Source organism: Chiloscyllium plagiosum, chromosome 4 (genome assembly GCF_004010195.1).
Source record: "Chiloscyllium plagiosum isolate BGI_BamShark_2017 chromosome 4, ASM401019v2, whole genome shotgun sequence".
Lineage (NCBI taxonomy): Eukaryota > Metazoa > Chordata > Chondrichthyes > Orectolobiformes > Hemiscylliidae > Chiloscyllium > Chiloscyllium plagiosum.
In genome coordinates this window covers 92215976-92229839 of record NC_057713.1, presented here as the reverse complement: position 1 = coordinate 92229839, position 13864 = coordinate 92215976, and the positions used below count along the sequence as shown (strand labels likewise).

Sequence of the window (13864 nt, the reverse complement as noted above, 5' to 3'; positions counted from 1 at the left end):
AGGTGGCGCCAATGCAGTCATCAATGTAGCGGAGGAAGAGGTGGGGAGTGGTGCCGGTGTAATTACGGAAGATCAACTGCTCTACGTAGCCAACAAAGAGACAGGCATAGCTGGGGCCCATACCTGTGGCCAACAAAGAGACAGGCATAGCTGGGGCCCATACGTGTGGCCAACAAAGAGACAGGCATAATAACTTGAGCTGGGGCCATAGAACTATTCAGGATCTTATGAGTGGAAGTGTCTTCAGTCAAGACACTTCTCATTCTTTTAAGCTCCATGGAAGGAAGCCCCGCCTGTCAAAGGTATCCTCATAAGACAGCGTACTCATTCCAGGTATCGTTCTAATAAGCCCACTCTGAACAACCTCCTTTTACTTAATTATCTAAATATTGAAACCAAAAAATGCACACAGTCTTCAAGATGTGGTCTCAACAAGGCCCTGTATACCTGGAGCATAACGTCGTTACTTTTATGTTCAATTCCTTTTGTAATAAAGGATAGCATTTCCTTGGCTTTCCTGATGATATGCTGTGCCGGTATACTAACATTTTGAGACTCAAAAATCAGAATGCCTAAACCCTCTGCCCCTTGTATTTCTGCAGTCATTTATCTTTGAAGTAATACTTTTTCTGCTACTTACAAAAGTAAACAACTTCACATTTTCCCATATTGCACTCCCTTTACCATATTTTTACCTACTCAGTTTATCTACGGTTGTCTACAATTTCCTTATTTCACAAAATCATAGGGATGTACTATACAGAAACAGACCCTTTGGTCCAACTCTTCCATGCCAACCAGATATCCTAAATTAATCTAGTCTCATTTGCCAGCATTTGGCCCATTTCCTTCTAAACCCTTCCCTTTCATGTACCCATCCAGATACCTTTTAAATGTTGTAATTGTACCAGCCTCCACCACTTCCTCCGACAGCTTATTCTATACATGCACCACCCTCTCTGAAAAAGTTGCCCCTTAGGACCCTTTTAAATCTTTCCCCTCTCACCTTAAATCTATGCCATCTAGTTTTGAACTCCCCTACCTTGGGGAAAAGACCTATCTATACCCCTCATGATTTTATGAACCTCTCTAAGGTCAGTCCTCAGCCTCCAATTCGCCAGGGAAAATAGTCCAGACTATTCAGCCACTCCCTATAGCTCAATCTTCCTCACAGTATTCTTTCCTACCTGTCTTGGTGTCATTTGTGAAATTGGCTATCATGCCTTTGTCTCACTTAAGTCATTGATATAAATTGTAAAAGGTTGAGGCCAGCACAGACTCCTGTCGGACTCTACTTCTCACATTCTTCATATCTAACAAAGATCGATTCATACATATCTTTTCTGCCAACTAGGCAATTTTCTGTCCATGCTAATATGTTAACCCTGACACAATGAGCTGTTATTTCCTGTAGTATTTCCTTTGATGAGGCGGCTTATCAAATACCTTCTGGAAGTTCAATGCATGTTACTTCCTTAAAGAGATTTGATTAAGTTGGTTAAAACAATATCTCTTTTTCAAAACTATGTAGATATGTCCCAATTTACCTTGAGTTTTTCTAAGTACACAGTTGGATGCTGTAATAGAAATGCATTTGCTTGAATATATCGCAGTCACTTTTACCGAAGTCTGTTCAGTGTGTTTGTTGATCATAACTTGTGCTTGGAGACCAGAACATCTTGTACAAGTAGTTTCTCTCCCTTGCAAGTCTTTTTTAACTGCACCTAGACTTAGCTAATACCAGTGCGATATCAGTGAGGCAAGTTATAAATTTTGTCAAACAAACTCATCTTGTTTTAATGTGCAGTCATCTGTTTTCATGTTGTTTGGCAACGTGATCTAATCATTCTGCTCTGAAATATAGTTGTACTTTGAGACCATTGCCCATATGTTAATCATGTTGACAGTCATTTTGGTGGTTCAACAAATGTTCTGAAACTGTTTTCCATTCTAAATCGTGCCAGCTATGTTCATGTAGTTCTAACTTCCATGCTCTGGCAGCACAATGTGGCCAATATATCAGCCAAGTGGATGTGTGCTTTTGTTTTCCAGTTCAGTTCGGAATGATTAAGAGAAGTTTTGGGTGTGGGAAGAAATATTTTACCCAGTGTGATGCCATCTGCTGTGTTGTCTAATAGCAGATACATCATGAACATGAAAATTACATTTGGTAATGCAACAGAGAATGGGCCATTGGATTCAACCAATTGATGTAGGCAGTTAATGCAGCACTTAAACTGCTCCTTGTCTTTCCCCATCTGACTCTTAACAGTGTTAACCCTTATTCTCTTCCTCTTCATTCCCCATGAATGTACATGTGCTGTTCACCTTATTCATTCCACATGCATTTCATGTAGAGGCTAGAGAGGCTTGTGCCCAATAAGAGCGTAGAGGGTAATGCTGATAGAATTAGATGGGGAAGAGGCACACAAGGAGCGTAATCACTGGCAAGACTTGTCCTGTGACATATTTTAAGCAATGCTATCCGAAAAATGTTGGAAGTTTGGAACTCTCTTCCACAATGAAACTTAATGCACAATTAAAAACTTATTTTTGTCATGTCAAGTTATATGGAGCAAAAATAGGTATCTGCAGTTAGCTGGAGATTGGAAATAATCTGGTGTAAAAGCAGAATAGATTTTGTTGGGTGGCTAAATGATCTTTTTCTGTTCCTATTGTCAGTTCAGCAGTTGGGGTCGGTAAAGTTTACAAAAGCCTGATTCTTTTCTTTTATGCTCATGGTTGAGGATAGGGTAGTTTCTTCGATTAATTGTCCACAACTAACATTTTCAACTGGATTTAGATGGGCTGCTAAGATTTTCTCTGGCCTGTCTATAGCATGTTGCTTTATGCTGTTTTGGCAGCCACATATTACAGTTTCAAGCTTTTCCACATTCGCCTCTGATATTAGCACAGCCTTAATTCTAGTCACGTTGAGTGAAAATTAATTGGACTTTCTGATTGGACTGCAGAACGTCCTGGGCAATAACTTTAGCTATTATAGTTTTATATCAGTTGCATTGCTGATGGGCCATACTGTCATGAATGTCCAGTTAATGGATCTGAACATCGTGCATTACCAAGACAATGATGCTGCCATTCTACATGATGGGAGATGCCTCATGACAGGATGCAATATTGTCTTCGCTCTGTTGGTCATTTCTGCAATACTATTGCAAACAGATGTATCTACTTTTTACAGTGTTTGGGAAAGCCATGGATTACTGCAATTTAATTGTTCCCCTAAGCATTGTGCTGTTTGCAAAGAAAATTGGCTATATTATTCCTCCAATTTCTTTTGCAAAAGTACTCCTTATGGACTATGCAACAAAAAAACTCTGCTAATTCCTTTCTATAGAGTTATGTGGTACCCTGCAGTGTATAGCACTACCATCCTGCTCTCTGAGAGCAGGCACCCATTATAAAGTCCAACCATATCCATGTTGTGATCCTGCTCCAAGCTGAGAGAGTGTTGATATTTCATGAGCAATGTCAGAGCGTTGCCTGAGCTTTTTATCTTTGTAGTAATGTTTACCAGCAGGTGCTGGAATGATTCTACCACCTTTTCTGCTGAGTATTTCTAACGCTTGCAGTTTATATTTGACCTACAGCATCAGCAGTATTTTGCCTTTTTATTTTGTTTTTCATTTAGAAGTACTTAGTAGAAGCACATACCACATTTGTAACTGATGGTCTCAATATTGAATCATTGGGCTGCTTAATGTTTGTGATCTACATTTTAATTGGAATTTCAAATTATTAATAGCAAAGCCAAATAGTGGACGATTTACCTGTCACTTTCGTCCCACTTGCCACTCACCTTTATATATTTTGCTTTGTGTTAATAATGACTTCATGTTTCTTTATGATTATATACAGAACAGCCATTCAATGTTTGAAAAAGTTCAGAATTTTTGAAATTCTTTTTTGTGTCTTGTGTTATCAGAATCTTTATGCTATACCTATATTGTTACATGTCTTTTTTCAAAAGAGTGAACTCTGAATTTTCCCCCTCCTGGTATGTGAAGATTTATAATTTGATTGTTGGCTTCAGTCCCAACTATTTATGTGTATAACTTGCCAGCTCTATCGCAGGAATCCTTTCTTTCACATTGGAAGCAATCGGAATTTGCATTCATTTTCCCTTTTGTCCACCCCCAATTACTTGTGTGTTGGAGTTGAGCTTTCGGGATACTAATTTCTGGTGATTTTTAAAGCTAAATCCACACTGTATTCCTGCTGGCTGCTTGCATGTACAGGCAGCAGAAGAGGACTTTTGCATTGAAGTATGAAGTAAATGTAGAAGAATTAGTTGTCACTCGTGTGTGAAATAGCGGATCTTCGAATTGCCTGCTTATCTTGTCTTGCATCATGTTTTTGGCCTGGATCTATTTTGTGTATTTGTATTCCCTACAGTTTTTACGTGCCATAGTGTTAATGTTACTGGTTTATAATCCATATATCCAGTGTTGCATTCACAATCATAACCCTTAGTCTAAGAGTCCCCTTGTCTCTCAACATAATTAAACACCCCTTCCACCCCTATTATACCGTCTTCCACCCTCTTCTGTCAGGCAGAATATATAAAAGTTTGTATACATGTACAAATAGATTCAAGAGTAGCTTCTTTTCCGCTGTTATTAGACTTGAATAGAACTCTTTAATGTTGATCCCTTTCTGCACTTCTCGGAAGCTATAGCATTATATCCTGTACTCTTCTGTTACCCTTATATACTTGTATAGTACAATCTGCCTGTAAAGTACGTAGGATAATACTTTTTACTGTACCTTGGTACACGTGACAGTAATAAATCAAATCAAACTGAGTTGGTCAAAACACAGGAGCCCTTGTGTACAGAGCAGCTGTCATCATCATAGTCCTGTACTGCAGTGAGATCTGAATTTTCTATCAGGAACACCGAGTGTGAGGGAAATTCCACCAGCAATGCTGCATTCTCTGGATTTGATAGAGGGACCCTAAAACCAACACTGTCTTTTTAGTCTGCAGAGTTGGCTTCAATCAGGAACCATTCCTCTAAAGCGACTGCTTTGGGTTCAACACTGTCCAGATAACCGAGAAAACTCCCCTTGGCCAGATCCTATTCTCTAAACTCTCAATTAGGCAGTGTCGCGAGGAGGACTAAAGAATCAGTTCAAACACACTCTCGTACTCATTCAGAAACACGCCACACTATCACTTAATGATGGAGGAGCTTGCTCACTCAGAATGCATGCAACTTGTCCATTAAGCTAACATCTTAATAGTGTGGTGAGCAGTGACAAGAGTAGGAGGCAAATCGTATTTTTCACACTCCACAATTTCACGCGACAGCCTACTCCAAGTGCACAAGGTCCTGTGGATGGAGTATTAGCCTGTTCAGTCACATATTGAAACCTGTGCCTCTGAGTTGAGGTCATCCGCCAATGGAGTGATAGTGCTAAATGAAGGCTCCAAGAACCTGTATTCAATTACACTGGTAGCTGAGGAGTTTAAATTCAGTTAATTATTATAAATTGGAATCAAATTCTAATCTTATTAATAAGTGCATAAAACTACTGATACCGTTAAAAGCTGACTGGTTCACTGATGTCCTTCAAGGGAGGAAATCCCGCCATCCTTACCTAATCTGGCCTACATGTGACTTCTGATTCACAGCAATGTGGTTGACTCTAAACTGCCCTTGAAATGGCCCAGAAGAATGCTCAGTTCTCGGTACCGTACCACCATCTGTTCTGAGGTAATTATGGATAGGTAAAAATGCTGGCCTTGCTATTGACATCTCATCCCAAGAATGTATAGATTTATAAACTTAATTTCCTAGTTGGTGAGAGGCGAACACAAGGCTGCCACCGGACTTTAGATGTGGAAAGGGGAGAGACGGGCAGGATTCTGAGATGGGAACTGGAACAGTTGTTTAAAAAATTCCTTCACAGAATGTGGATGTCGCGGGCTGAGCCAGCATCTACTGCCTTTCCCTAATTGTCCTTAATAGGTGGTGGGGAGTCACCACCTTCAACTGCTGCATTTGCATGTTTTGTAGGTATAGCCATGGTATTGTTAACCTGGGTGCTCCACAATTCTGACCTTCAGATAGGGAAGCAACGGCGATATAGTTGGGATAATGCATGGCTTTGAGAATAACTTGCACCTAGTGTTCCCATGCATCTTTTGCCCTTATCGTTCTGGGTGCTAGAGGTTGCAGGTTTGGAATGTGCTGTTAATGGGGTGCTGGTGTGGTTGCTGCCGCGCATCTGTGCTGCCACTGAGTTTTGATAGCAGAGGAAGAGAATGTTTAGGTTGGTGAATATGGTGTCTTTAATGGTGTCAATCTTCTTGAGTGTTGTTGGATCTGTACTCATTCAGGCAAGTAGAGTATTCCTGACTGTGCCTCATAGATATGGATAGGCTCTGATGAGTTCAGCCTTGTTCACGCCATCTCCTTGGCATTAAATCTTTGTCATTAGAAAGCTTAAACCTCAATTGAGCAAACATAATGTTGTTTGAAATGTAGCATGAGAGAACTACTTTTTGGAATTGCGTTTGGCTCTTGATCCTAATCTTTGAGCCATATTTTATGGATGGCTGTTTAATAGTGTATGAAATTGGTTCGTCCCAATGAGTTTACTTCAAATAATGTTAGTTAAATTTAATGACCCATCTTGATTCCTTTTCTTTTTTTTAATGCTGAAGGATTTCTGGATCCGGAAAAGAAACTTTTCTCACATCGGATTTTATCAAGGGATGAATGTATTGATCCATATTCTAAAACTGGAAATCTACGGTGAGTACTATAGTGGGTACATGAATTTGATTTAAGGACAGTGTGAATGGTTATTAAATGGCAATGTCTGCATCAGCTGTATCCAGGCAAGCAGCCGTGTTTCCATGGTTGAAGTAAATTAGGAGGGCACCTAACTTTTAAATCACAGGCTGTTTGATGAGTTATTTTGTCTGCTTGTGAAATTAACAGTAGATCAAAAGAGATGTCTCATTTTGGTGCAAATTGTAAGTATGATTTCTTTCATCAACTATTAAATTGTGAAAAGTTGCATTTATTGAAAGATCCCTTGGTGACACTAATTTGTAATTGTGAGAGTGAAATAGTTGGTTATTATTTGCATTTGTCTACTTTTCAGTGTTGGAATAGGTTTTCATGACTTTGAATCAAGTGATTTGCTGGAGCTCTTGAAGAGTTTGGAGATATTGAGGTATTTTTAAGTAGGTTAACTCAAGTTCCTTTTTCATTAAAGGATAGTCGTCCCACTAAACCTCATCCTTGAGGTAAAGGCAATTCTCCAGTCCTGTTAGGTTGTGAATTCCAGGATTTCGATCCAGTGAAATGGATGGAAAAACAATTATTTCCAAACCAAAATGGTGTGTGACTTGGAAACTTGTCCCTGAAGGAAGCCATTCAGCCTGTGGTGCCTGTGCATGTTGAAAAAGAAAGAGATCAAGCCTAATCCCACTTCCCATCTCTTGGGCTATAGCATTTAAAGTACATCTCCAAGTATTTTTTAAAATTGAAACTGGTGTTCCTGGTTCAACTGCAGCATGTTTTAGACAGCCGCCACCCTCTGGCTGAACATCTCTCCTCACTTTCCAACCTACTCCTGTGACAATTCCTTCACATCTGGGTTGTCGACCTTTATCCATTCTGTCCAAACCCCTAACAATTTTACGTTTCACACTTCGATCTTTCCTTCACCTTCCCTGTTCCAACGAAAACAACCCGAGCTGATCTGAACTAAAACCAGAGAGTGCTAGGGAAACTCACAAGGCTGGCTGCAGCTGTGCAGAGAGAAATGGAGTTATTTGGAGTCCAGCGTGACTCTTCAGATTGGCCCATACCATCCCTCATGTGTTCACATCTTTTATTCCTGGCAACATGGTAAGTTCCTCTTTGGAGAGAGAATTTGGAGAGGATTGAAGTGCAGCTTTTTCTGTGTTACATCATCACTGCCCATGTATTAAATGATCCCAAAGGATTAGAAAAAAGGAATAAAAAATTTGTATTTATGTAATGACTTTCATAACCTCTGGGCATTCTTAAGGAAGGAATAGTTAGATTTATACCCCTAGGAAGGGTGTAGCCCATATGAGGATTCTATATCCTAATGACTCTCTGAGGGGGGGAAATATCATAGAAACCTATAGAATTTTAACCAGTGAGTCAAGGTAGATGCTAGAAGGATGTTCCTAATGGTGGAGGAGTCCAGAACCATAGATCGCAGTCTAAGCATATATGGTAAACCATTTAGGACTGAGGTGAGGAAATATTTCTTTGCCCGGAGAGTGATGAGTATGCTACCACAGAAAGTAGTCGAGTTTGAAATATTGTATGATTTCAAATAGAAGTTGGATATAGCGCTTGGGGCTAAAAATATCAAAAGATATAGGGAAAAGCAGGACTGAATGGTCTATTCCTGCACCGATATTCTGTTTCTATTTCTCCTCATCTCCACCTTAAAAGGGAGACCTCTTGTTCTTAAATTGTTCTAGTTCTAGTCTACCCCACAAGAGAAAGCATCCCAAATGTAGCTTAAACCTGCAGTCAAAATAAACTGTAAGACTTGGAAAGAAAATTGGATGTGGTAGTTGCCATGTGTAATTAGGTCGATTTGAGCCCATCACCCATATGTAATCACTTAGAGCGCTGCACAGAAAATACAAAACAGTGGGAGTGGTAAGGGAGAGCATCCTTTTGATGTGACTTGTGCTTTTCAGAGGTTAGGATTAAAGTGGGAGATGCAACAAAAGGAGATTGAGGTTCTTGTGAGGTAGGGGGACTTGAACAAACAAAAAAGTCACTTGAAACCTGAAAGGGGAGAATAAAATTGCTGGGAACAGTCGGCACATTTTACAGTGTGTTTTGGATAAGACAATACCCTCATTGCCCTTCTCATGCAGATGTAAAAGATGCCATGGGGTTATTTTGAAGAAGAGCAGGCAAGTTCCTACCAGTTTCTTGGCAAGTATTTATTGCTCTACCACCATCACTAAAGCTCATTATCTTCTCATTCACTCACTGTTCTTTGAGGAAACTTGTACGCTAATTGGCTGTCACTTTTATTATATTACAACAGGGACTACAGTTTAAAAACCACTCCAATAAAAGTGAAATAAATACTAGGAATGTCTTATGGTTGTGAAAGATGCTGTATGAATGCAAGTCTTTTTTCATGGAGCTTAAGAAAAATGTTCTTTTAAGCGGGATGTGGATGTCACTGGCTGTGCCATTGTTTATTGTTCATCCCTGGAGAAGGTGGTGGTGGTGAGCTGCCTTCTTGAACCACTGCGGTCCGTTTGATGCGGATGAACCCAACGGGCATAAAGGAACAGCAATATACTTCCAAGTCAGGATGGCAAGTGGCTTGGAGACTGAGAGGGAAACTGCAGGTGGTGGTGTTCTTATTTTACTTTTGTCCTCGTCCACCTAGATGGACGTTTTCATGGCTTTAGAAGATGCAAAGAGACTTTGGTGAATTTCTACAGTGCACCTTCTAGATAATACACGCTGTTGCTACTGAGCATTGATGGTAGAGTGACTGAATGTCTGTGATGCTAATCAAGTGGGCTGCTTTGTCCTGGGTGGTTTCAAGCTTCTTGAATGTTGTTGGAGCTGCATTCATCCAGACTAGTAGCCTGTAGATGATAGACAGACTTTATAGAATCGGGGGATAAGTTATTTGCTGCAGAATTCCAGACTCCTGACCTGCCGTTGTAGCCACAGCATTTATATGGCGAGTCCAGTTTGGTGTCTGGTGAATGGTAACAGCCAGGGTGTCAATAGCAGGGGATGTAGTGGTGCTAATGCCACTAAACACCAAAATGCGATGGCTAGATTCTTTTTAGAGATGGTCATTGTCTAACGTTTGCAATTTACATATGTTACACGTCGCAAATAAGCTCAAGTCTGGATATTGACCAGGGCTTACTATATTTGGGCATAGACTGCTTCACTATTGCAGAATCATGAATGCTGCAGAACATCGCGCAATCATCAGCAAATCTACCCACTTCTGAGTTTAGAATGACTGCATGGGGTATGGTATCCTTAGGAACTCCTGCAGAGAAGTCTTGGAGCTGAGATAATTGACCTCCAACAACCAATACTATCTTTCTTTGTGCCAGGCATGACTCCAACCGGCAGAGAGTTTGTTCCCGGATTCTCATTGATTCCTGTTTTCTAAGGCTTCTTGATGCCACATTTGGTCGAATGTGGCCTTTGTGACTGTCACTCTTGCCTAACCTCTAGAATTCACAGCTTTTGTCCATATTTGAACATAGGCTGGAATGAGGTCAGGAGCTGAGGGGCCCTAGAGGAACCCAGACTGAGCATCAGAAGGTTATTGTTGAGCAAGTGCTGCTCGATAGTACTATTGACAACTCCTTTCCATCACTTTTCTGATGATCAAGAGCAGACTGAAGTGCTGACAATCGATCGGATTTGTCCTGCTTTTTGTGCACAGGCAGTACCTGGGCAGTTCTTTGTTTTAACTGTTTCTCACCGCACTCTTCTGTTTTGTTCTGTTGAAATGCTTGTTTTTTTTTTTAAAATTTGACTAAAGATTGAGCCTGAAATACGATTCCACTAAGTGTGTGAGAACTTCCAATGGAGAAGCTGCGATTTTCATTTCTGCTGTTGGTTTACCTGTACTCATGGAGCATCATCTTGACTACAGAATTAAACACACAAATTTGTAACTTATTTTACATACCCAAACAGGCAAGAGAAGACAGCTGGTCCGTGCTGTATGACGTCCGTCTGCCTATCCCTCCACTAGTTACATTTCCTGGGAAAAGCAAAAAAAAAGTAGAAACGACCAGGGACACTAAAGAGAAAGATAATCAAGAAACATCCTCTCCTACTCAGGAAATCCAATTCAGTTCAGGAGCTTACATGTATAAATAAAGAGTTTATATGCTTCTGTATTTGGGGAAAAGTGCCTGGAGTGCAATGAGGAATTATAATTTGAAAAGGGGGGAAAGATCTGATGGATTTGTTCTGAGTGAGGTTCTAATTTCTGCCAGATGGAAGATCATCTCTTGCAAGTAAAGGAATGATGAATAAGAAAGTGCTTAGCATCATAGAGATGTACAGTATAGAAACAGACCCTCAGTCCAACTTGTACATGCTGACCAGATGTCCTAAATTATCTAGTTCCATTTGCCAGTATTTGGCCTATATCCCTCTTAACCCTTCCTGTTCATATACCCATCCAGGTGCCTTTTAAATGTTGTAATTGTACCAGCCTCCACCACTTCCTTTGGCACCTCAATCCACATGTGCACCACCCTCTGTGTGAAAAAGTTGCTCCTCAGGTCCCTTTTGAATCTTTCCCTTCTCACTTTAAACCTAGGCCCTCTAGTTTTGGACTCCCCTACTCTGGGGAAAAAGACCTCGACTATTCAACCTATGATTTTATAAACTTCTGTATGGTCATTCCTCAGCCTCCAATGCTCTAGGGAAAATAACCCAGTCTAGTCAACCTCTCCTTATTGCTCAAACTTTTCAGTCCTGGCAATATCCTTGTAAATCGTTTTTGAATCCTTTCAAGTTTCACAACAATCTTTAGCAGGGAGACCAGTATTGAAGTACCATTCCAAAAAGGGCCTCACCAGTGTCCTGTACAGCCACAAGATGACTTCCCAACTCCTATACTCAACTGCTGTGAACTTTTTGTAAGGACGTATTTTTCCTGTCTTCACCTCTTGCCACTGACTTACTCCATAAATAACTGTTTTGATACACAAATTGCACTGATCCATTTTCTCCATCTCCTGAGTCTTGTGCTTTCATTTCCATGAATAATGAATAAACAGTTTATAATGCATTTATATGGTTAATATTGTCAAGTCATTAGAAAGAATGGAGATATTGCAGGCTGTTTAAGTAAAGTTTGTGCAAAGTTAAAGAGAGAGGTGAGGAGATTCAGGGAGGAAATTTCAGAGCTTGATGCCTATGCAACAGAAGATAGAGCCGCCATTGGTGGAGTGATGTTAGTTAAGAATATACATGTGACCAGAACATGGAGGAGTTTAGAGGGCTCAAACAGTTGAAGGAGGCTACCATTATAATGTGGAGGAGTTGGTGTTTGACTGGAGTGGAAAAAGTTAAAAATCACACAACACCAGGTTATTGTCCAATACGTTTATTTGGAAGCACTTTGGACACCTGGTGTTGTGTGATTTTTAACTTTGTTACTGTTATAGGGAAGAGCAAGGCAATGAAAAGGTTTGATAATTGGAATGATATGGCAACAGCTCAGAGATACTATCAATGCTGTATTTAGTTAGTGGCTATTACCACAGAAACAATTTGCACTCCTTGAGTAAATAAGGAGATTTTCTGAATCAGTAGAGAGCTGAGAAAGTGATTTTGGCTACAGAAGTTGATGAAAAATGGTTTGACGTCCGTTCTGGAGCAGTACCTGAAATGGTAGTGTGGATGGTTTGAATGGTGCTTTAGAGTTTACTTTCTTACCTTCTGTTGCTCATAGTGAGTTACAGAATTTGCAGTCTCCAAGATCGCCCCTTACCTATCTAATGCCGATCCTCTCATGTAATCTTGTTGTTTTAGCTGTTTTCACTTCCACATTTTGTCCTTCTTGCACCCAGGTTTGGATTTTGTTTCTGTCACTGTAATATTTTGGTTTCTTCCTTAACTAAATTAAGCCACCCTTAAGGTAAAAATCTCACTTTATCCTTGGTTTAAAGCTGGGGAAAGTTCTCCACTGGTTGCACTCATGCAAAGCACTGCTATGAAGTTGTAAGAGGTACTATACCTTTTAAGAGAGTTAAAAGCTAGCAGAACTACCTGACACAGCACCAAATGTTCTGAACAAGGTAACAATGTAACATATGGTCAAACAGCTAGATTTGCTGGGTTGCCTGGAGACAAAAAAAAAATCAAATTCGGCCAATCACTTTAAATTATGCCCCAAAATACCAAACTCCAATCAAGTTTGAATTTAGTATTTTGACAATATTAACACCAATGAAACGAACGGACGCTTTGGGGAATAAAACCATAAAAAAAATTGAACAGTTGGAGGAAAGCTGCCATCCCCCAACATCTGCAGACTACCCAAAGAACAGCTCTCTTAAAGGTACCTTCATCTATCAGTGACCTGTGAAACAGAAATCCCTAAGAAGAAAAGAAGACAGAGGAAGATAGAAAGAGAAGATCTGGCAGCTGGCTGGTTTTGAAATTTGATATTTTTGGTAAATCTTAATTAGGGGTTTTATCAGACTAGCATAGTAGAGGGAAAAGAAAAAGATAGGTTAGAGAAAGGAGTTGTAAATAGCTGTTAGTTAATATTCTATGTTAGAGTTAAAGAATAAAGTTCTTAAATTCATTGTACTGTAAATAGAGACTTGTGGGATTGTTTTTGGCCTCTCGAATTTTAACAGATTACAGCATGGGGGCGAATCTTTTCTGTGTGTCTGGTTTAAATTAGCAGAGAGGTTTACCCCGTGTTGTAACAGCATGAACAAAAATGGTTCTGGTGATGTACTGAAGCAGTTCATGCCCACTGTTACAATCTAAAGAATATTCAGGCTTGAACTAATCAGTAGCATTTGTATCCTACAAGTGCCAGGCAACGACCATCTCGAACAAGAGGGGATTTGACTATTGATGGTCAATAACATCACCTTCACTAAATCCCCTACTGTCAACCTCCTGGGAGTTACCATTGGCCAGAAACTGATCTAGGCTATCCAAATACTGTGACTACAAGGGCAGATGAGAGGCGAGGAATTTTGGCAAATAGCTCACATCATTACCTCCCAAAGCCTGCCATCAGCAAGGCAGATCAGGGGTTGATGGAATGCTTGCAATTTGTCTCGATGAACAAGATT

The 13864-nt window shown here is 40.1% G+C and overlaps 1 protein-coding gene across 3 annotated transcripts in view; it reads left to right on the top strand.

Annotated features, from left to right (window-relative positions):
- ctdp1 (CTD (carboxy-terminal domain, RNA polymerase II, polypeptide A) phosphatase, subunit 1) overlaps positions 1 to 13864 on the top strand; it is a 306403-nt gene that overhangs the window by 60965 nt on the left and 231574 nt on the right. For all 3 annotated transcript variants that reach the window (XM_043688613.1, XM_043688612.1, XM_043688614.1), the window contains exon 6: positions 6692 to 6782. In XM_043688613.1, coding sequence (XP_043544548.1) covers positions 6692 to 6782 — 91 coding nt within the window. The remainder of the gene's footprint in view (positions 1 to 6691; positions 6783 to 13864) is intronic.